The following is a 23908-nucleotide window of genomic DNA, read 5'->3' on the forward strand; positions in this document are numbered from 1 at the left end:
AAGTAGAGTAAATTGAAAGTAATATCTATGTTTTATTTAACAAATCAGTGTTTAGACTAAGGACGGACTGATTACAAAGTTCGTTAGTATTTACAATATTTTCTGTGAGGTTAATCAGTGATTAATTCAAAACTTCAATAAAATGTACGCTTTATATTAAATAAAAAAGTTAATCCCATGATAAAAATATAATTGTTTATTCAAATTGATATCATTCATATATCGACATAATTGCACATTAACACCAATGACTACATAAAGAGGAAACTAAAAATAATTTCAAGAGGAAAAATCTTGAACAAATACCTGTTACATAATACCTTATAATATAATAAAAATTGTCGTACAATTTAAAACTCAATATGTTGTGTTCCAATTTACATTTAAATTATATTTGTTATAGTTATACATTTTTGTTGTTATTCATATAACCCTTGAAGGCAAATGTTTAGACGTAGCATGTTTAAGTTGCCTTTATTTCTTAAGGTACTTTTTTGTAAAATATACTATTAAACATATGTCTTTTTCATATTAGTGGAACATAATTTGAAAACAAAAGGCTGATGTACTAAAAAATAAAATGCTTATTGTGTTGCTGATGGTTGCTCCGGTTGCTGTTGCGGCGCTAAACGAGTCACAAAAGCGATGCCACTATGTATGATCTTACCAACAACCGCAGGAGATGAGGCGGCTAAAGCCTCGGCTTTAACGCGAAGTTCCGCAAAAGCGTTCCGGGTATAAGGATTGCGTCTGGAACTATAACGCATAACCAAGAAATGATAGTAAACTATCGGAGTCATTAGTCCTGCTTTTCCTCTGAAATAGATAAGCAAATTTGCAAATTATTAAAAATGCTTTTTACTGCATTCATATTCAAAAAAAGTTTTTATATGAGTAATTCACTTTTGATGTTGATTTAATTTAATTGCAAACAAATTTCAAAATGTTGTATACAATAGTTATAGAATGCTAGCTATCAGGAAAAAATGGAATGCGAAAATTGACAAGTTGTGACTGATACACATACAACTTTTGCATCGCTTTAGGAAAGCTATTGAAAGTATTGCCATTTTCAGCGACAGTCAAACGGCACTTAATGCGATCTCATCTTACTAGATTAAATCGCTATTGGTGCAGGAGTATATAAAACGTCTGAACCTTCTTAACAGTTTGCAACCGATTGCAGCTCATTGGGGTGCCAGATTCCTTACAGGATGGTCGGGCCGGAACCCTGTTTTGCGTTCGGTTGGTTTCCATTCCATAAAGGAGCTGCAAGAAGGAGAGAGTAGGCAGAGTGAGATATGAACACCTTACAGACTTGCGCCGGGCGAAGTTGTTAGCGGGTGGTTTTACCCGCGTTAAGTTGAAAAGTATAATACCCTCCCCAGAGACACAAGGCAGTCTAAGCTCAAGATGCTCCTGTTTAACATTGGTGCAAACTACCGGTTTTACGCCATGAAGTCGGAAACCTGAAAGATTGTTTTATGAAATTTATTTGTGGAAAACAATTTCGGACAAATGACCACCACGGCTGAGTTTACACTAGCTTATCCGATCCACCCAATTTTGGAGTACTTTCTCGATGATTTCAGGCCTTAGGCAGCTACAGCACCTTGAATCTCGTACTTTAGATCTTGAATTGTTTCTGGATGGTTGGCGTAACATTTATCTTTAACAGCTCCCCACAGAAAATAGTCCAACGGAGTTAAATCGCAGCTTCTGGGAGGCCAATTCACATTACCTCTTTTGCTGATTATGCGATTTTCGAAGACGTAAAAGATTGAGTGTAGCGTTTGCTGTATGGCACGTAGCGCCGTCCTGCTGGAACCAAATGTTGTCCAAGTCTTCCTCTTCAATTTGCTTGAAAAAAAATTCGGTTAACATTGCGCGATATCGCTCACCATTGATAGTTGCGGCGGTTCCTTCTTCATTTTCGAAGAAAAATGGGCCGATGATTCCACCAGACCAAAATCCGCACCATACAGTGATTCGTGCTGGGTGCATTGGCTTCTCGACGATTACGTGCCGGTTTTCTGTGCTCCAATTGCGACAATTCTGCTTGTTAACGTAACCATCGAGTTCGAAATGAGCCTCGTCCGAAAAGATGATTTTTTGGTAAAATTGACCATCCTCGGTCAAACGATCTTCTGCCCAATCTGCGAACTGTAGACGGTTCGGGTGGTCAAGTGGCTTTAGCTGTTGCGCCAATTGAACTTTATATGACTTCATAGCGAGGTCTTTTTTCAAAATTCGTCGCAAAGTTGTTCGCGGAATGTTTAATTTTTGCGATCGATGGCGAGTTGAGGTGGATGGATTCTCACTAACATTTTCAGCCACAGTCGCAATATTTTCGGTTGAACGCGCGGGAAATGAACGTTGACGTTTTGGTTTATCTACCAACGAGCCAGTTTGGGTTGAAAACTCACCAATTTGGAAAAAAGTTTTCAATATTTCCCAGTTTTCTTATAGTGAATAGCGACCCATTTCGTAAATTTTAGACTTTTTACTGAATATCTGTCACTTTCCGAATGGTATTTGACGTTTCATGGAGTCATGTGTAGAAGTTCACGCAAGTGAGGAAAGTTTTCTCTGATTGCCATTCACTGGGGAGAAACGATTATTTTACATATGACTCAAGCAGTTCACGACTTCCGGTCTTTGACCACGTATCCTCTGGATAGCCAGAAAACATACGTTTAAAAGCGAGCTAAAGTGAGAAGGCAAAACATCCACTCCACAGGGTTGTGCGCTGGGTTTGGGACCCGCCAGGTGAAAAACATTGCCAATAAAAAAGTGTAAACAGCTTCGCATGAGAAACCCCCCTTTTGATGACGACCATAGCAAACGAACCAAGGATAACGATTTAGGGGAATGCACCTGGAATGTCCGGTTCATTAATTGGGAAGGTACCGCTGCCCAACTGGTTGATGTCCTCGTTAGAGTGAAGGCTGACATCACCGCCGTCCAAGTATCTGCGTTGGCGGGACAAGGACTGAAGCGAGTAGGTCCTTTGCATGAACGTCTAGCCACAAACCGCATCAAAGCGAAGTTTATCAACATAGAACATAAGAGAAGGACGATGTGACCAAAGATGCCTACTATGAGCGCTTGAAGCGCACCTATGAGAGCTGCCCCCGCCATGATGTCAAAATCGTGTTTGGCGACTTTAATACATAGGCTGCTATATATATTTCTGGACTAGGCAACACTAAGTGTCGCCAGGTGTAATCTGACATTTCCATTGGAAAGTTTGACATTTTTTAGCATAACATCACTCAGAACGTTTTGTCATTTCACCGTGAATTGTTTTATTTACAGGGAATTAAAAAATTCATCTCGGCCAAAAAATGGAATTAACTCGTGAACATTTTCGTGCGATCATTTTTCACAACTTTCGACGTGGATTATCACGACAAGAGTGCATCGATGAACTAAAATCTTTGTATGGCTATGAAGCACCATCCTATAGCTCTGTGAAAAACAACGTTACAACGAATTCAATCGTGGCCGACGCTCGCTCAAAGACGAATTCCGTGAAGGTCGTCCAAAAACAGCCGTTGTGCCAGAAAACATCGATGCCGTACGTGAACTGATAATGCAAGACCGTCATGTAACATACTTTCAGATAGAGGCATGCCTATGCATTTCTCCCACCAGCATACATTCGATATTGCATGAACACCTGGCCGTAAAAAAGGTTTTTTCTCGTTGGATCCCGCACAATTTGACAATCGCTCAAAAAAAGGCTCGTGTGGATTAGTGTAAAGAAATGCTGAAAAAATACGATCGCGGTGCTTCAAAAGACGTTTATAAGATCGTCACAGGTGACGAATCATGGATCTATGCGTATGAGCCCGAAACAAAACAGCAATCGACCGTGTGGGTCTTCCAAGACGAGCCAAATCCAACGAAAAAAAAACCATTTTCGTTGATAAATATTCCTATTTGCATTATTAGGCCAGAAATATATATAGCAGCCCTCGTACTAGGGTGGGCAAGGAAGATATCATTGGCGCAACAGTCCGTAAATTCAGCCTTCACGAGGAAACATTCCCAAATGGGTTGAGACTGATCGACTTCGCAGTGGCCCGAAATATGGTTATTTGTAGTATTAGATTCCAGCATAGGAAAATTCATCAAGCTATCTGGCTGTCTCCGGATCGAAAAGCACTAGATCGATCATGTTAAGGCAGACGGAAGACATGTCTCCGGTGTTTTAAATGTGCGTATGCTCCGAGATCCTAACATCGAATCGGACCACTATCGCACCGAGAGCACTCATAACAACTTTGTATATGGGAACTGTTAGACTGCATTTCAAGCTCCTTACGCACAGCTGCAAACGAAACCACTGGTTTTCGGACAATGCAAAAGACGTGACGCAGCGAAGAGAAAACAGACTACCTACATCGCAACGTTACGATCGACCACAACACGTGCGGGATGGGATAGATACCAAGAGTTAAAGAGGGAAGCGAGACGCATTTACAGGCAGAAAAAGAGAGCGTGAGTAGGAAGAGCTTCATAAGCTGACCAACAGGGGAATTGCCCGAAAATTCTACGAAAAGATGCGGCGACTAACGGAAGATGTTAAGACCGAAGCATACTCTTGTAGAATCCCCAGAGGTAATCTCATAACCGATGCTCAGAGCATACTTAAATTATGGAGGCAACGCTTCTACAGCCTGCTTAATGGCAATGGAGGCATAACGCCAGGTGAAGGCGAACCCGATTCCCCAATCGATGACGATGGAGCAGATGTTCCTTTGCCCGACCATGAAGAAGTTTGAATAGCAATTACCCGTCTGAAGAACATCAAAGCGGCGGGGGCCGATGGATTGTCGGTCGAGCAATTCAAAAACGGTGGCGAAGAAGTGATAAGGAGCATGCATCAGCTCCTTTGTAAAATATGGTCGGACGAAAGCATGCCCAACGTTAGGAAATCTGCGCCAATTACCGTGGAATAAGCCTCCTCAACATCACATATAAGGTTATATCGAGTGTATTGTCTAAAAGATTAAAACCAAACTGATTAGACCTTATCAGTGTGGCTTTAGTCCTAGAAAATCAACAACCGACCAGATATTCACCATGCGCCAAATCTTGGAAAATACTCGTGAGAAGAATTTACGTCGATTTCAAAGCTGCTTTTGACAGCACGACTATCCCCGCACAACTATTACGTCTGTATAACTGACGTTGAGCAAAAGCTCCGTCAGTATCGGGAAGTACCTCTACGAGCCGTTCGATACCAAACGAGGTTTCAGACAAGGCGACTCCCTTTCGTGCGGCTTCTTCAATCTGCTCTTGGAGAAAATAATTCGAGCTGCAGAACTTAATCGAGCAGGTACAATCTTTTATAAGAGTGTACAGCTGCTGGCGTATGCCGATGATATTGATATCATTGGCCTAAACACTCCAGCTCTAAAAGTTTTCGACGCAGTACCCGCCTGGGGAAGCAAAGGAAGAGGAAGACCTCCACTCCTTTGGAAAGACCAGGGGAAGAAGGACCTGGCTTCGCTTGGAATCTCCAATTGACGCCACCTTGCGAAAAAAAGTAACGACTAGCGCGCTGTTGTTATAGTTTATGTATGTATAAATTTTTCATAGTCCTAAGCAGAAAGCTTGCAAGATGTTGCTACAGCATATAACTGCAACCTAACGGTTGTTTGTATGTTATCACCTAGAACTAAGCGTGATAGATATGCAGTTATATATACGAGTACATATGTATTAGAGATGAGCGATAATGCGATTTTTCGATATCTGTGATTTCAGTGATTGCTATTTTTAAATCACTGTGATTTTATATATTATATACGAAGACTTTTTTGTTGTTGGTGTAGCGGCAGATTCTGCCGATTTTACAGTGTTTGCCCGAATAAAAGTCCGGGTCCCTTCCAGTTAACAAACGACTATCGTGGGAACGACGGAACCTTTTGTCGTTATTGGCGGCAAATTCTCTTTTGGTTCCTGTAACTCGAGTCAAGTTTTTCCGCCTTTCTTTTCACTATATTTTCGCAAATGTTGGAGCGGTTCGGCGCCTGAAACTTAGAGCTTATTGCATAGTTCATTTGTATGTTGGTATGATCCGCTTTTAATATTTTCAAAGAAAAACTAATTACGGGAATTCCATAATCCATCAGAATGTTTTGAATACCCGCTAATAATATTTTCAAGACCAAATTAATAACGGGAGTTTCCTAATCTTTGGGAAAATTTAAAAAACCGTAATTTTTTTATTCCATATTTTTTTCTGAAATTAATTAATTACAATTCTTGCTTTAAATTAAATAATATTCGGTTAAACGAAATAATTATAAGAGCATCTTAATAAAAGAATAAATAAATATGAAACAGTAAAAGTAACTCCATTTTTATTAAAATTCATAAATGTTATTAAAAACTTAATTTAAATATTTATACTATATATATATTACCATAAAAAGAGTTTCAATTTGTACTCTAAGCTAATTTTTTAAATTCATCACAAAAGCTTTCAAATAAGTAAAATTAAAAATTTAATTATATAAAATTAAAATATTTCATAAGCAGTTAAAACTTCTGGTTGTTAAAGATGTTTTATATGAAATTTTTGTTTTGCAAATATTGCATTTTGCATATATTTCACATACTACTTCAAACATCTGCCATACTTCACTTCTTTTCCTTGATACATTTCTTGCCATTATTAAAAATTACATGAACGTTATACTCAAAACTTTAAACCGCTATGACGAAAAATAGCATATACGCATATTTATATACATATACAATACCCTGAAGAAAGCTGCTACTTTTCTGCTATTTGCTATTGTGATCGCATGTACTCGTACTATTCGCAGGTTCGAACTGCGATCGCAATCGCAGTTCATAGAAGCGAACTGCTATTTATAAAATGTGATCGCAGTTGCGATTTGTGATTTTTCAATCACAGTGAAAAAATCACCGGTAGTGAAATATCGCTCATCACTAATATGTATATACAAATGACTAGGATGACGAGACGAATTGAAATCCGGATGTCTATCTATTTGTCCGTTCGTCCATCCGTCCGTGCAAACTGTTACTTAAGCATAAATTGAAACCTTTATAAGGAATAATTTTTTAGTGTTATAACTTAACATGAAACTGAAATAGATAGATGTAATTTGGCACAGAGCATCGCAGTAGCAAGGTGCACTTTATATGCCTCAACGCAAATCCCTTCCGTGCGAAGCAATTAGTCCGGATCAGCCATGAAACGTGTGACAGGTGCTTAAAGTGCGGTTGGATATCACACACATGGCGCCTGGTCCAAAAGATAAATGTAACTATTTTTTGTTTATTTATTTATTTATAATGTTTATTTACGTATTTAACGGCGTGAAATATTGTTTGCTGAGACAAGTTCTAGTTAAACTATTACCTGCAAACAATATTTCATATTATATATTCATATTAGCGGAAGAAGACATATTACGAGCACTGGCAGGTCAAGATGATTGTGACACTGAATTACAACAAGAATCGGATGATGATGTGATCATATCAGTGCTCAAAGTAATACAAATATCCTACTTGCTGACATACCGTATTCGAACTCAAATTATGATGATGCTCACTTTGTCCTAGACAAAAAGATAGGACGACTAGCTACACTAATCAAAAAATGTGATAAGCCTATATGCATGTTGCAAGCAGATTTTAATTGTCTAAACCAGCGTTTCCCAAATGACGGGTCGCGACCCGGTACCGGGCCATCAAAATAAAATACCGGGCCGCAACATTCCCGCCTTGTTTTTAAAATAATACCTACTATCGATCGATCGGTGCATCGTAATATTCGTAAGCGGAGATAGGCGCGCGCTCGTGCTACTCACCGCTGATGACTGACCTGAAGTTGAAACAAAAGAGCGATGCGAAAGCTCAGCCAGAGAACTTAAAGATATAGAGTAGGTGCAAATTGAATTCTGTATGATGTTCGATTGGACGGCTAACAGAGCTTACGAGGTGTGTTCAAAAAGTATCGCGAATTTTTATTTATTCATGCATATCTACCTCATACAAATAATTATATGTGCATTTTTGATTTTGATTATATTTTTTGTTCACTGGTATTTTTTGAATTTTGGTGAATGTAGAATAAACGGCTGATATGTTGCCGTTAACATGCAACGAAAATTGTTTCATTCTGCTCTCTTTCGTTGTACCGTTACATTAAGAATCTGCTTGTGCATTGGGTATTGCGTAGTAAATATTTATATGTGCAAAATCAGTCTAGCTGATCTTTCTTGCTGATATTGTCGCGGATAAATCTTTTAGCGTGAAAATTTGTTTGCAAAACTATTGTAGGTGTATTCACTTGATGAATTATTTGAAATTTTAATACATTTATTTAACTTTAAGCCTAAAATGCCTCGTGGTACTAGTTTGTCAGCCAAGGAACAAGGAATAATTATAGGAATGCATGAAGGCGGTTCCAAAATATACGAGATTGCATCCAGACTAAAGCGGCATCGAAACTGTATATCAAGATTTGTTACAAACCCCACCAATTATGGTACAGTGCGACGCAGCAGAGGGAAAACCAACATTGATGATCGGTGCAAACGGATGATTCGACAGCTAGCAGTAGCGGATTCGATGAGTAGCAGTCAAATACGGACCAAGTTAAGACTGCAAATAACAAGGAATAGAATTGTTCAAATTATTCATGAAAATAAGTTTATCAAACACACCTTCATGGTACCTAAACCAAAGCTCTTGCAAAGGCATATTATAGCACGTTTGCAGTTTTCAAATAAATACCAATTCTGGGCCGAAGAGTGGCAGAATATAGTGTTTAGTGACGAAAAAAAATTCAATTTGGACGGCCCAGATCATTGCAAGAAATATTGGGGAGATTCGCGTCAGGAACGACGTTCCTGCTACAAGCGAGGCTTTGGAGGCGGTATCTTGATGGTATGGGCTGCAATCTGCTTCAATGGAAAGATACCTATATGCTATATATCCACTCAAATGAATGCTAGTATGTATGTAAATCTTTTGGACAGTGAGTTGATAGAATATGCTGGCAATATTTATGGCGATAACTGGACATATCAGCAGGATAACGCTTCAATCCACACGGCACAGGTTACGAAGCGATTCTTTAATGACAGGCAAATTCCCGTATTACAATGACCAGCATTAAGTCCGGACCTAAATCCGATCGAAGATCTCTGGGGGATCCTCTCTGCACATGTTTTCCAAAACGGAAGGCAGTTTGAGACCTTAAATTAGCCATAGAGCAAGAATGGGCCAATATTGACATAACTATTCTACAGTCATTAGTTAATTCTATGCCAAAGCGGCTTAATTTAGTTTTAAAAAATAAGGGCAAAACTATTGACTATTAAAGTAGAGATGTCTTTTAGTTGAACTCAAATGAATAAGATTTACAGGAAAAAATAGAAAAATGCACATATAAATATTTACTATAAGCATAAACTTAAATTTTGTTTTTTAGTTCAAAAAAATATTTGAAATTTGTTATTTTTTCTTTTTTTATATCTTATGTAATAATAAAAATTAACCAGAAATATTTTGCAATTTTATAATCTTTTCTTTTTTTGCAAAAAGTTGATGCACATATAATTATTTGTATGAGGTATTTTGTCCCCTTCAAAGTAATCCCCATGAGTTATTATACACTTGTGCCAACGGTTTTTCAAATCTTCGAAGCACTTCAAAAAACATTAATTTTTTTTTATCTTCTTCAGCTCCTCCTTCGAAGCCGTCTTTATCTCGTCAAGAGAAGCGTAACGTCGTCCTTTCATGGGCCTCTTCAGTTTCGGGAACAAGAAAAAGTCACAGGGGGCCAGATCTGGGGAATACGGTGGCTGCGGCATCATTAGTGTGTTGTTTTTGGCTAAAAAGTCGCGCACAAGCAACGATGTGTGAGCAGGGGCGTTATCGAGGTGCAAAAGCAAATTTTGTTCTTCCACAAATCCGGGCGTTTCGTGCGGATTGCTTCGCGCAAATTGCGTATAACTTGCAGGTAATATTCCTTATTGACCGTTCTTCCCTGTGGCAAGAACTCATGATGCACCACGCCCCTGCAATCGAAGAAAACTGTCAGTTACGATTCGCGATACTTTTTGAACACACCTCGTATAGAATTCTAGTACGGAATTCACCATTCCCGCTGCTATTTAGCGGAAATGAGCACGTTCAAAGGCAGAAATATATGTAAAACGAATGAATTCATGCGATAATGAATAAAGAGAAATGCTTTGAAGAAAAATATACGAAGTCACGCAGAGAATATAAAAAAGCATTCTCTGAGTCACATAAGCGTGATCTTGTATCATATGAACCATTTTTTCAGAAAAATTGTAAAAATTTTAATTTTTTTTACAAAATCGTGAAAAATTAGGTAAAAAATAATTTAATTATATTTTTTAATTTTTAAATAATCTAAACATGGCATTGCAAGGTAACAATGTAACAATATTTAAAGTTCCAAACAAAGTGGAAGCTGCAAGAAAAAAGCTTATAGTGTAGTTACAACGCGCGGAGACAGGGAACTTTAAAGCATTTAGTAATTTATGTGTAATACAAAAAGAGTACAACATTACTGCATTGCCACAAGACATCTTAACTAAATTTAAAGAACACTTATTAGAGCTGGAGAGGAATCTTCAAGAATATTTTCCTCCAATTGATGGCAACAAAGCTTGGATAAGAAACCCATTTACATTCAAGTTAGATTCCGAAACAAATTCGACAGGTTCAGATGTCGATTCGTTGATTGAACTGTCAACTGATACAGCACTCAAGGATACATTTGACAAAAGACCATTGATTGATTTTTGGTTATCTTGTCGTCAAGAATACACAATACTAGCTCATCAAGCAATGATTTTTTTAATGCCTTTTGTGACCACTTACAAATGTGAAGCTGGGTTTTCAACACTAGTTTACCTTAAAAATATATATCGAAACAGACTGTAAGTGGAACCCGATCTCAGAATAAAACTTTCAACAACTTCAGCAAAATTGAACTCTATAATTAAAAATAAGCCACAGCCATACTTCGCACTAAAAAGTGAGTACCAAAGATACCAAAATATTATAATTTAATATTAATAAAACATTTCTCTTACTATTATTAAACGTGTATTATTTAATCTCATGTAACCGTCTTGAGTTTAATATTATTAAGTGGGTCACGAAAGGACAGTGTGAAAATTACCGTGTCATGGCAAAACTAAGTTTGTGAAGCACTGGTCTAGACGGCGGAAACTTAGATGATTAAGGTCAGATTTTATTATTGTTTGATTTTACTAAATTATTAATGTTTAAAATTACAATACTAGATATATTTGAACGTAGTACTCAAGAAATGTTTTTATAGTTTATAGTTTGAGGAAAAAAATAAGTTTTTGTACTTCTCTTAATAAAAGTCTATTTTAATGTAAAAATTAAATTTGTTTTACTTTAATCCATTCATTATAAGATATACATATCTTCTTCTTTACTGGCGTAGACACCGCTTACGCGATTATAGCAGAGTCAACAACAGCGCGCCAGTCGTTTCTTCTCTTCGCTACGTGGCGCCAATTGGATATTCCAAGCGAGGCCAGGTCCTTCTCCACTTGGTCCTTCCACTGGAGTGGAGGTCTTCCTCTTCCTCTGCTTCCCGCGGCGGGTACTGCGTCGAATACTTTCAGAGCTGGAGTGTTTTCATTCATCAGGACAACATGACCTAGCCAGCGTAGCCGCTGTCTTTTAATTCGCTGAACTATGTCAATGTCGTCGTATATCTCGTACAGCTCATCGTTCCATCGAATGCGATATTCGCCGTGGCCAACGCACAAAGGACCATAAATCTCTCGCAGGACTTTTCTCTCGAAAACTCGCAACGTCGACTCATCGGTTGTTGTCATCGTCCAAGCCTCTGCACCATATAGCAGGATGGGAATTATGAGCGACTTATAGAGTTTGGCTTTTGTTCGTCGAGAGAGGACTTTACTTTTCAATTGCCTACTCAGTCCGAAGTAGCACCTGTTGGCAAGAGTAATCCTGCGTTGGATTTTCAGGCTGACATTGTTGGTGGTGTTTACGCTGGTTCCAAGATAGGCGAAATTATCTACAACTTCAAAGTTATGACTGTCAACAGTGACGTGAGAGCCAAGTCGCGAGTGCGACGACTGTTTGTTTGATGACAGGAGATATTTCGTCTTGCCCTCGTTCACTGCCAGACCCTTTTGCGTTCCCAGACCCATTTGCGTTGCCAGACCCATTTGCGTTAAGATATACATATACATATGAATAAACTATATATGTATTTCTTATTATTTAACAATTTTTCAGGTTCCTACCTTCTATTATTGGAATATGGCAAACTCCACCTACTAGTACAGCATTATTTTGGCGAAAAGTTAAGCACCCATATCGGCACTGTAAATTAACTATCCATATAACGGCTTTCAAAACTAGAAAATGCGCTATAAATCAATAAATAAATACGAGATTGCCCGAGGGAGCGCCAGGGCCGGGGAGTCAAGGTCATAATAAGACTCTGCCGATATCGGCAAAATTTGTGTGTAATATCATCTTTACATTCCTATGTTCCAGTACAAAAATGGGCGATATTGGACTACAACCTACTTCCCATTTAACACAATTTTAAATTCGATCCCGAAAAGTCCGCTTAAAGTAGGTCACCTTATGATCAATAATTTTCAAAATCGGAATACAATTGTTCAAACCTCTAGATACCAGTTAATACGGCGAACATTTTACCAAAATAATCGCAGAGGAATGTGATTGGAATTCGGAGCAGATGCTGATAAAAATATGCCTCTTTGTCAAAAATTAATTGAATCAGATACCATATACCTAATACAAAGATTTATGAACTTCCAATTTACTTTATACCACACTGTGATCAAATTCAAATTTTTAATTTATACTTCGCAAGTTTTTAGAATTTGTAAATTTTGTTTTTATAAGTTGGTAGTACTGTTAGAAACATCTATGCTAAATACGACACATCAAAATATTCATTACTATTTGATATACGCGTCGTTTTGTGAGGTTCCAAACGTGAATTTTCCGATGAACAAAGAAGTGCGATAATGCACCATCTCATACTGAATTGGTTATTTGTGTTTATTTTCAACTAACATCGTGCCGCAACCACTGCATTCACCTGATTTACCTTCGTGTAACTTCTGGCTGTTCAGCAAATTCACATGACCACTTCGAGGACACCGTTTTGACTCAATTAAGGATATAAAAGCTGAATCGAAGAAGGCCATCACGACGGAGGATTTTTCCAAGTGCTATGATGACTGGAAAATCCGTTGGCATAAGTGTATTGCTGCAGAAGGGGATTACTTTGATGTAGATGAAATGGACAAAATTCACCTTTCAATTTGATCACAGTAATATATCGGCCAATACGTGAGTTATCTTAGCGAAAATCTGATAGCATTTTTACTAATAAAAATATATCTATCAAAAATGAATAAAATCGCGTAGAAAACTTGTCCTTGTCCCCATTTAACTAATATTACCATTTTAGAACATGCGTCTGACTTTACTCCATATATATTGGTGATGTAAGTGTACCTTAATAAAACGCACGAGAGCATATTATTAGTATGTGGCATGTTAATGGTATTACCAAAAATATATGTATATGACCGGATCAATACATCCTTAGACCCCATCTACCTGCTACACAATTTTGAAACTTCCAGTGGGCTTTATACCTTATACTATAACGTTCAGTGTGTATATCGTATATGCATATAGATATACATATATATGTATATATGTATATAGATATACATATATGTATATGTATACATATATATCACAACTTGTTGAAAAATATTGCTCAAGTATACCTGCCCCTTTCTCTGTCCTCAAAATAGCTTTTATAATGATTTCCGATTTTCTATCTGACTTTAAATTGTACAGGTTGGTCATAATGTGTGATATTATAATGAAATTAAATGGATAAGTTTCCACAGAATATGAATAGAATTGTTCGGTTACATCTAACTTAGCCCTTCCTTACTTGTTTAAAAATTAATTTTACGTAAGCTCTCAGATACCTCTCCCTCATTTTCTATAAAGAGGTAATAGAGGGACTGGAATGTATTGCCTTGTAAGTATTTTTCCGCTTGAAACAGTCCTTTATTCAAACCAGGTTAAAAATGGGTCTTGCGTTAAAGTTCATCAAATATTTTTATTTAATTTTTAAGAAATATTAAAAATTAGGCCACTGTCATTGTTCCTAATTTTGTAGTAATTAATACTGTTGGTAGGGTTTTTAAAAATTTTTAAGTCATTAAATTATATCGTCGAAGACGAACTCTACGTTCATAGTATAAAAAACTATAACAATATTTCAAATCATGCTTCAGAAATACAGGGCTCGGAGTTAAGTTCAACAAATTCTTTGCATTAGGTTATTAAGAAAAATGGTATTAGATAAATCATGGTATAAAAATATCAACGAGGGGAAGTAAATTGATGTATATTTTTTCTCAATAACTTTGAAATGAAAAAAATTTCAACTTACCTGAATGTGAAAACAATAGCCAATGGCATAATAAAAATCTCAGCAAAAGCTGCAGCCTTCAAAATATTACTGGCTTGGAACTCAACCAACGAAATTAAGAACCTTGCTCCCCACCAAGAGTTTTGGCCAATAATCTATTTAAGGAATATAAAATCAAATATTTTTTTTAACATGTCTATAATACCGAAATTTACTCACGTCTAATAATTTTAATGAGTAACTGGATGCATGTAATACGGCGAACAAAACAATTGGAATGAGAATTAGCAATGTGGGTTGCACATTAAAAAATATTAACGAAAACATAAGATAATGGCAGGAATCTTCAATAAAGAGCCGTGCCAAAAATTCCCTCGTAAATGCAAACGAAGGTAAACGCTGATGTAGGCGTAGTGCTGAAGTCGCTGCATTCGATAATAATACTTTGTTAAATGAGCTCTGCTGATTACTGTAAATTAAACAGTTAAAATATTGAACCCAATTAATCAAAATTTATTTAACCTTATTAGCGGTACCAAGTAGCTGAATGTAAAGAGTACTGTGAGTATGCGTGTAGCCCACATAGCTACGTCGACTTTATTCGTTCGAATATGCTGTTGCATTTTTTCCAATACATTGCCATTACTATCTTGTTGTGGAGGCGGTGTAGATGAAGAGGTCGAACTGTTATTCTGTTGATTATTACTTGCGTCGTCACTCATTTTATTTGTTCTGTAAAAATTAGTTAATATTTAAAATTGTTTATATATACAGTAGAGGCCCGCTAATCCGGATCAATTAAAACCGACTCCTTTCCGGAATACAAGGGAATCCGGATTACCAAAGACATATCAGAACTATGTATTAAGAAAAAATATTTATAAATTTCTGTTTGTTTATTATAACAAATAATACACATGTTTCAAAAACAAACTTAAAACAATGCATTGAAAATAAACGTTAGAAATTTGTATGTATCAAGCGGTGTAATAAAATTCTAAATTTAATTGAAAAAATCGGTTAATTTTGTTTGGTGAACGTTTTTTTGTTTAGCCTCCATTGCTCACTGCCGTAGCGTTCTAAGAATACACAAACTGAGTTTGTTCCGAGTCAACGTTATTTTCCTCTGACCATTGTATACAGGTGCTGAAGCTTTTAATAGCGTCTTCATGTTTAGCTTTTGGTTCATTGTTTTCGACTTCTTCAACGGAGGAATCGTCGTCACTATGGAGGGGTAAATGGTCGTTATGTCCAATAAGCCATTCACTAATTTCAGATTGTCCCTGAATAGAGAAGAATTTTTTGCCAACATTTTGCTACTGTATCAGACGACAGCTTGTCCCAAGAATTCGCAAGCAAAAAAACAGCATCCTTTATTGTGAGATTTTTAATAACTTTGGAAACATCATTTTCTTCCAAAGACAGGATATGCACCAAGAGGCTTTTGAGATAATACAATTTGGTTAAACGTATTGCGTTTTGGTCCATTGGTTGGATAAGAGCTGTGTAGTTAGGTCGAAGAAATATGGTTATAATTTTACCATCATCGCTCATAAGCTGCGCAATCGATGCGTGACAAGAAGCATTATGAACTAGTAAAATAGCTTTTCCATCTGGGTTGTTTTCCGCTTGAAAATCCTTTACTTGTTTGACACACGACTCGTAAAACCATTTTACGTAAATAGTTGAAGTCATCCAGGCATTTTTTGTCGAGTAATATTCAACTGGAAGATCGCTACAGTTCTTAAAAGCTCTGGGATTTTCCGCTTATCCAATGACCACCATTTTAAGTTTATGTGTGCCATCACCGTTTGCACAAGCAAGAAATGTTACTCTCTCTTTAGAGGTTTTTCTCCCTGGAGCACTTCTTTCTACAGCAGACACCCATGTTTGATCAGGAAGTAATTTCCAGAATATTGCGGATTCACACAAGTATGAAACAAAGCGCACGTATAAGTAGCGAAATAAAGTGCGAAGCGAATAATAAACATGTGATCCGGATTAGAGAATACTGATAGAGAATGTCGGTCCGGATTACAAGGGACATAATAGAAATTTTGAATTTTTTAACTCTGTCCGGATTACAGTGAGATCCGGATTAGGCCGTGTCCGGATTAGCGGGCCTCTACTGTAGTATATGTTCATATAACAGACTTAATATTCGAAGCCAGAAACCAAAAAACGCTTAAGGTTTCAGTTCGTATAAATTAATAAGAAATAAAATTAAAATTTATCATTACATAAATGAATAGATGCACTTCATAATATGTGCTCACTGCACATACATATATTTATCTATTAAAATTTGATTGAGTTTATCAAAATATAAGTGAAAAACGGATATTGAATATAAGGAATACGCTCTTGGAGCATTCCTGAAGCGATCAACAACGTATCTACGAAATCTATTCTATCTAATAGTACTTAGTCAATAGGTGTTGATCCTTCTATATAACGCTAGATCAGAAGCCTTTTGAGTTCTAGAAGGATAAGAGCAGAATAGAACAACGCTAGAACGACCAAAGAAGTCGGTAAAGGTATTCCGCAATGTGTAGTGCTATCTCGGCTTCTGTGGACATTAGTGGTAAATAAACTGCTAAGGAACTTGGACGGCAAAACCCCTAGCAAATGCGGACGACATTGCTACTAGCAATATTATGACCACCACTCTCAATACACTCCAGAATTGGGCATCGCAAGCGGGCTTGTGGTTGAGCCTTGTTACTCCCGACCTTCACTCACCACCTGAGCCTAGCCACCAGCATGGATTCCGAAAAGTGCACAGCACCACCACAGCACTTAGCGTCATAAACGCCCAGATAGTTCGTGGCCTCAACCAGAAACCACCCTGCGAAAGAACGATCCTCGTAGCGTTGGACCTGTCAAAAGCTTTTGACACGGTCAATCACACAACGCTACTGCAACTATCTGAACGGTCGTCAGTCATCCGTACTATTTCGAGGTGAAACATCTAAGCTGAGAAGAATTAAACAGGGGGTTCCGCAGGGTGGTGTCCTCTCCCCGTTATTGTTTAACTTCTATATCTCGAAACTTCCTCAACCACCAGAGGGGGTTTCCATAACCTCATACGCTGATGACTGAACGATATTGACGTCGGGCAATGGAATCGATGGTTCGAAGGTAAACAACTACCTCACCGACCTTTTTCGTTTCCTCACTGCACGGAATTTAACACTCTGCCCCACCAAATCCACAGCGACCATATTTACGAACTGGACGAAGGAGTATAGACTGGAACGTAATATTGCAGTCGACGGCGTCAAAATTCCGACTGTCAATAACCCTAAGATTTTAGGTGTAACCCTCGATAATCTATGCTCCTTCTCTCCCCATACGACCGCGATTATCGCCAAAGTACAGAGCCGCAACAAGATCCTCAAGTCGCTAGCCGGCAGCACATGGGGAAAAAACAAAGAAACGTTGTTGGCAACATACAAGGCAATCGGCCGGCCGGTCGTCAATTACGCAGCACCTATATGGTCGCCTGGATGCAGTGGCACGCAGATGAGGAAATTACAGACCTGTCAAAATACTGCACTCCGGGCCGCAACGGGATGCCTTCTGATGTCTCCCATCGAACATCTACATAGTGAGACGCTTATGCTCCCAGTTAAGGAGCATAATGAACTCCTCTCCAGGCAGTTCCTGCTGGGATGTTTTCGCAGAAACCACCCCTGCAGCCACCTGCTTGGAGTGGAACCGCCTCCTAGGAGCATCAAAAGGTCCTTCCTGGACTACGTCGACGACATCGTACAGTACGCCGACCGGACTTCGGACGCAACTGACTTTCGACAGGTACTGACCGCCATTCACAGTGGAGCCATTAACATCTTCACCGACTCCCTTCCCGTGAATGGCGTTCTTGGAGTCAAACCACCACCTATGTATAGCAGATGAAGAGCTTCAGCTGACCCTTACGCAACTTCGTTCTGGATACTGTAGCAGGTTAAACTCCTACTTATCCAGACTAGACCCTGACATACCTAATGTATGACCTGCATGCAACGAGTCCCCGCATGACACTGACCACCTCTTTGCATGCCCCACAAACCCCACACATCTAACACCCTGGGCCTACCAACATGGTTCATAGATAGCTCGAAAATGAAGTTGGTGCGGGAATATAATATTCAGAGTTAGGCATAAGGCAGCCTTTTAATTTTCGGACCACTGCAGTATATTTCAGCTGAGATCTTTTGTTGCTAGAAGCAATCAGCTTCACTTCTACTAGGTGCCAGACCACAAGGGCATCGAGGGCAATGAAGTAGTGGACGAGATTGCCAAGAATGGTGTACGGCTAACAACCGAAAACATGATCAACATTGAGAAACCCATGCATTGTTTATATGACGACCTAAACAGAAGCTTGGTAAAGAAAAAACCCGATGGAATGACCTACGGCTGCAAAACTGCAAAAGTTATGTGCAAAACAGTTAATTGGAAGTACACAAATTTCCTATTAAAACTCGATAGAAGAGACTGTAGGAACATATTCGGAATACTAACTGGTCTCTGTCTGGTGGCCCGCACGCCCGCAAAATGGGGCTGACAGAAGAAACCGAGGAGAAACCTTTATTAGAAGTTTCCGAATATTTAACCAAAATTTACATATATCACGTGAATTATTCTCCCTTGTAAAAAAAAGAATACATGTAAATTCAACGACAAAGTTTTTGTGGGGTAATCGTAAGAGTATCCAAATACTTCATTAAAGTGGAACAGCCGCCATATTTAATGCTCTTAAGTTATGTTTTGCATATTTTAGATCGGTTTTACAATTATGAATGGTTTAAATGTCAAATGAAAATATAATTAAAGAGGTGATTTCCTTGTTTTTTATTTATTTAAGACTTAAAATCAAGTAAGGAAAGGTAAAGTTCAGGTTCAACCGAACATTTTATAGTCTTACAACTTGCAAAAATCAAAGCCAGGGAAATATTTTATGGTGTAAAACCAATAGATTAAAATCAGTCGGATATTCTAAAATCCTGAAATTAGCTATATAGGGGCTAGGTCAAGTTTTAGCTCAAATTGACAGTGGTCCGATTACGCCCACCTACGAACTAGAAATGTTGTTTGTGCTAAGGATCCCACATACCAAGTTTCATCTCAATTTTTACTCAAGGTACAGCTTGCATGGACGGACGGACGGCGAGAGAGACAGTCAACCGGATTTCATCTTTTCTATTATTTTATATATAAAACTATGAAATCGACAAAATTAATTGTGGCGCAAATCCGATGGTTTTGCGGGCCACTTTATGTATGTATTTGTATTTTACATAGAAAGTATTTTAAAATTATGGAGAAATTTACTTAAATCGGCAAGTGCAACTTCACGTTCACATATTCTTCATCCGTTGTAAAAAAAATCAAAACAACGATTAGGTGAAAGCGAAATTAAAACTTTGATAGCATCACTATCATATGAAATAAACGAAGATAGCATCACTATTATATGAAATAAACGAAATCCAAAATTAAAATTGACACAGAGTGAAATTACTGCGGCAGACATCTGCGTAAAGCAAAAAGACCATTAAAAAGCGGTATATGTACATGTTAACAAATATGTATGTAAATAACCTCCAACTGTTTTTATTTTTATTTATATTAATATAACTATTTTGTGTATGTATATTTTTCCCTCTTTATATGCTATATATTTTAACTCGATTGTATGTACATGACGCAGTAACTACTTATGAAACACGTTACAACTAGAGTAAAAAAATTTCCCTTCGTTCCCTTTCGCTTGCAAATTTTTTTAGTGCGCTCAATAATGTACAAAATGTCCAAATTAAATTAGTAATTATAAGAAATAAATACGTAAATAAAGTCTTTTTGTTATCGAGATGTTTATTTTCATTCAGGGCTCTCTAAATAATAAAATGTAGGAGCTGATTAGACCTGTTCGTTTTCAATACAGACGTTTGTGACGGTCCCGTACTGAATTGAAAATTGGACTTGTGACTGTATCACAGTACAGAATTCCGTTATAAATTACAGTTTTGTATCTTAGTATGCGGATTAGTTACGGCAATTTAAAGCCAATTTCATAAAGCCATATTAATTCTTACTTGTTACAGATTACCCGAATAGATGGACATGCCGATCATTTCTATTATATTTTGAAGCTACATGTTGCAAGAGTAGAGTAGTAGCTCAGAGATACGGTTACTTATTCAAATAGATTCCTGTTGTACGGAAAAATTCATAAGTTCAAATTTTGCTCAGCGATCAGGCGTTTTTCCGGCTCAATGGCTATGTAAACAAGCAAAATTGCCGCATTTTGGACGAATGGATGCAGTTGAGATTTCATCCAGAAGAAACAACGGTCTGGTGTCCATATTTCTTCAAAACTAATGCCGGTAAGAACGTAACCGGAACTGGCAACGGTTATTACGCTAATACCGGATTCCGAAAAGTGCACAGCGCCACCACACGACCACTTCGAAAGAGCAAACCTTGTGAAATATTTGAAATAGATAATCTTATAAAAAAAGAATGCCAAAGAATGTTCTTTCGAATGATAATAAATATTCTTTATTAAATTCGAAGTCCTGTGCTGTTTCTTTAAAAAGGGAAGGAACCTTGAAATGGATCACCCTATAGTTCTTGTAATATATTTCGAAATTTAGTAGATTGTAATTGGTTTGATAAATGTGTAGTTTACGCAACGAAGGAGGCCGCTAAAATTATCATTTTTTTATATCGTCTTAGTTTCCCGTGATACGAAAGTCAACTCTTTGTATACATATGTCTGTATATACATATACTTATAAATTATGTTCAACACTATACTCATTGAAATAGGTACATCAAAAATACTTATTTATAGTGCGTATTTAAACAAAATAATATATTTTAAAAATTACTACGCACACCCATACTGCACTGCCGGGCTTTGGCCTTAAAAAAACTCTAGGCGATCCAACACCGGTTCCATAGTTCCTTTGCCTACCATAAGAAAAAAAGGTTTCAAAAGCAATACCAAAACGAATTATATGTTTATTAAATACATATATTGAACACGTGAAACCTTTTCTTAAAATCCCAAAGCGAAAGGAATAAAAATATCAAAAACTACAGCCCAATTATCTTTTAAGATTTTACTTCTAAATTATTTTGCTTTTCTCTTGCACTACCTATTTAAACAATTAGTATTGCCTACCAACTGTTCCACATAACTGATTTGCTTAGGTCAGCAACAATTAAAGTCCAACGCACAATGTACATAGATTAATTTTTTAATAAAAGGTCAGTATACTAACAATCAGCTCAAACTAATACGTGTTGATTCTTTAATTTAAAGACTATATATAATTAACTACGGAGTATACATTTTGAAGCACAAGTCTATCCATATGAGTATGTATTATTTGATGAGTATTACACATGACATTCGAAATCAGAAAAAAACGAAGTAATCGCCCAAGTTAAATTGTCTTTTTCTCAATACGAAGTCTGATATGTTCAAAGCTAGTTAATTTAAATATTTTTTACTTCAACTTTACTCACAAATTTTCCAAACGATTTTAACTTATTTCTTCCACTAATTCACCTAGGACTGATTAAATTTCTACCTGTAATAAAAAAATTAACTCTCCTGCATCCATCTCTTTCTAAGGGGAGTCATCATATTCACTCACTCTACTAATTTCAGTAGTTCACGCTTAAAGATGACGTTGAACAGTGCAGGCAACTTAGTAGACCAAAATTTTGTAAAAAAATGCTACCAGACTTCACATAAGTTAAATAAATCATAATGATGGTGAACACCTCAATGGAGGGTGTTCTATTATGGTTGGGTAGTTTGCCTGATAATTTTCATGAACAGCCAAGTTTTAGCTTTCCCGTCTCTACATAGTAAGTATGGGCCGTAAAGAACCTTTTTTTAACCATAAAATAGATGTATACTAACTAAATAGATTTTTAGGAATCGGTCTTACTAAGTGAAAACCTATTATAAGTAATATAAGTATGCATGAATAGTGTATAAAACTTCTTTCTCTAATTTCATTATATAATAAAACATTCGCTACATACTTCCTTCTGTTATATAGTATGTTTAACTATTTTTAAAAAGTAATCATCTTAGTACTTACTTTTAAAGGGTGATATCAAACAAAAACACGCGTATAAAACTTGTACCCTTTGAGAGGACTATCCTAAAGCTTTTGACGCAGTCAATCACCCAAGGTTCTCATCTGGGATAAAGTGGTGGACCATGAATTATCTGCTCGGAAGAAAATAGTTACCTCCATGGCTATTTTTACTTCTTCACAACAAGGAGCCTAACAAGCTCAGCGATTCACAAACTGAAACTCAATATTTCAGTCGATGGCATTAAAATTTCGACTGGAAACAACTCTAAACAAACCCCATGGTTTATCAAAAATTTTGAAAATTAACAATTCCCTAGATATGCAGCGAAATTCTTGATTGGGCATTGCTTAAAATAGTTAGTTCATATTTTTATATATAATGTAAAGGAGCCTGTCACATGTCCACTTATTGTGATATATGGATCGTGATTTATAAGGGATGATTGATGGATCGCGGGTAAACGATACACGTTCATTAGATATAACGTATGTATTTTGTCGAAATAAATCGGTTTTTTGAAACAATGATTTAAAAAAAAATTGTTTTGTTTCCTATTTGTTTAAGTTTCTGCCCTTTTTTCCACAAAATATCGAAGGAAAGCTGAAGAAAACTTTATATGGTATTGAAGATAAGAATGCAAAGAAAGCATATGATCAAAAAATAGAAATAATTCACTAGATTTTTGAATATATATTGTTACGAATTTAGTCCTTGCTAGTTTTACTTTACTAGGTTCGTATCTCTGGATTGACAAATAAAACCAAAAGCCGTTTAATTAACTTCAACAAAATCTCTTTATTTTACAACTCGTCTACACTATATCAGTTTACTCTTAGCACTGGTTGACTACGTTGGCGCTGCCACGGCTTATATAGCCACGCACTCCTCGCTGATGCCGACGTGTCCTTCTCGAATATTGCGTCTGGAAACTACAAGAACACAATGCCATACGGCGCCAAATGCAGCTATTGTTTAGACAAGCAGACAGCCGTGGCGCCAGACTCAGCAATTGTTTAAGTAGATAAGCAGACCGCTGCGGCGACAGATGTCTATTGTTTCGACAAGCAGCCGCGGCGCCAGATGTTTACAACAAGACAAATGCTATTCCATATACCTACAGCTATTGTTCATAATAAGGGATGCATATAGCAATACAAATACAACTTAATACTACTTTTGTAACAATATGTTAATATAAATATAATTAATTACAAATAAAAAACTTACTTATTTTTA

At 37.1% G+C, this 23908-nt stretch overlaps 1 protein-coding gene across 4 annotated transcripts; it reads right to left on the reverse strand.

Annotated features, from left to right (window-relative positions):
* Positions 1-173: 173 nt before the first annotated feature.
* On the reverse strand, positions 174-22240 carry LOC105232918 (Krueppel homolog 2). 4 transcript variants are annotated; one of them, XM_029553249.2, is made up of 6 exons: positions 21738-21766; positions 21449-21523; positions 15065-15274; positions 14762-15011; positions 14564-14697; positions 174-816 (listed from the first exon to the last, which is right to left on the reverse strand). In XM_029553249.2, the coding sequence occupies exons 1-6, from the start codon at positions 21749-21751 to the stop codon at positions 585-587; spliced, it is 915 nt and encodes a 304-aa protein (XP_029409109.1). In that variant the 5' UTR covers positions 21752-21766; the 3' UTR covers positions 174-584. The 4 variants fall into 4 exon arrangements, with proteins under 4 accessions (XP_029409109.1, XP_011213119.1, XP_011213120.1 ...); XM_011214817.2 differs by lacking the exon at positions 21738-21766 and adding an exon at positions 21586-21602; XM_011214818.4 differs by lacking the exons at positions 21449-21523; positions 21738-21766 and adding an exon at positions 22085-22240.
* Positions 22241-23908: the final 1668 nt, after the last annotated feature.

Source organism: Bactrocera dorsalis, chromosome 1 (genome assembly GCF_023373825.1).
Source record: "Bactrocera dorsalis isolate Fly_Bdor chromosome 1, ASM2337382v1, whole genome shotgun sequence".
In the NCBI taxonomy this organism is placed as follows: domain Eukaryota; kingdom Metazoa; phylum Arthropoda; class Insecta; order Diptera; family Tephritidae; genus Bactrocera; species Bactrocera dorsalis.

Excerpts from the sequence above, each read along its gene's own strand:
- LOC105232918 (XM_029553249.2), bottom strand. Across the intron at positions 15,275-21,448 it reads CCCGGCAGTGCAGTATGGGT|AACAAATAAAATGAGTGACG; the intron begins GTGCGTAGTAAT and ends TAATTTTTACAG. Across the intron at positions 15,012-15,064 it reads TACTTGGTACCGCTAATAAG|TAATCAGCAGAGCTCATTTA; the intron begins GTTAAATAAATT and ends TTTAATTTACAG.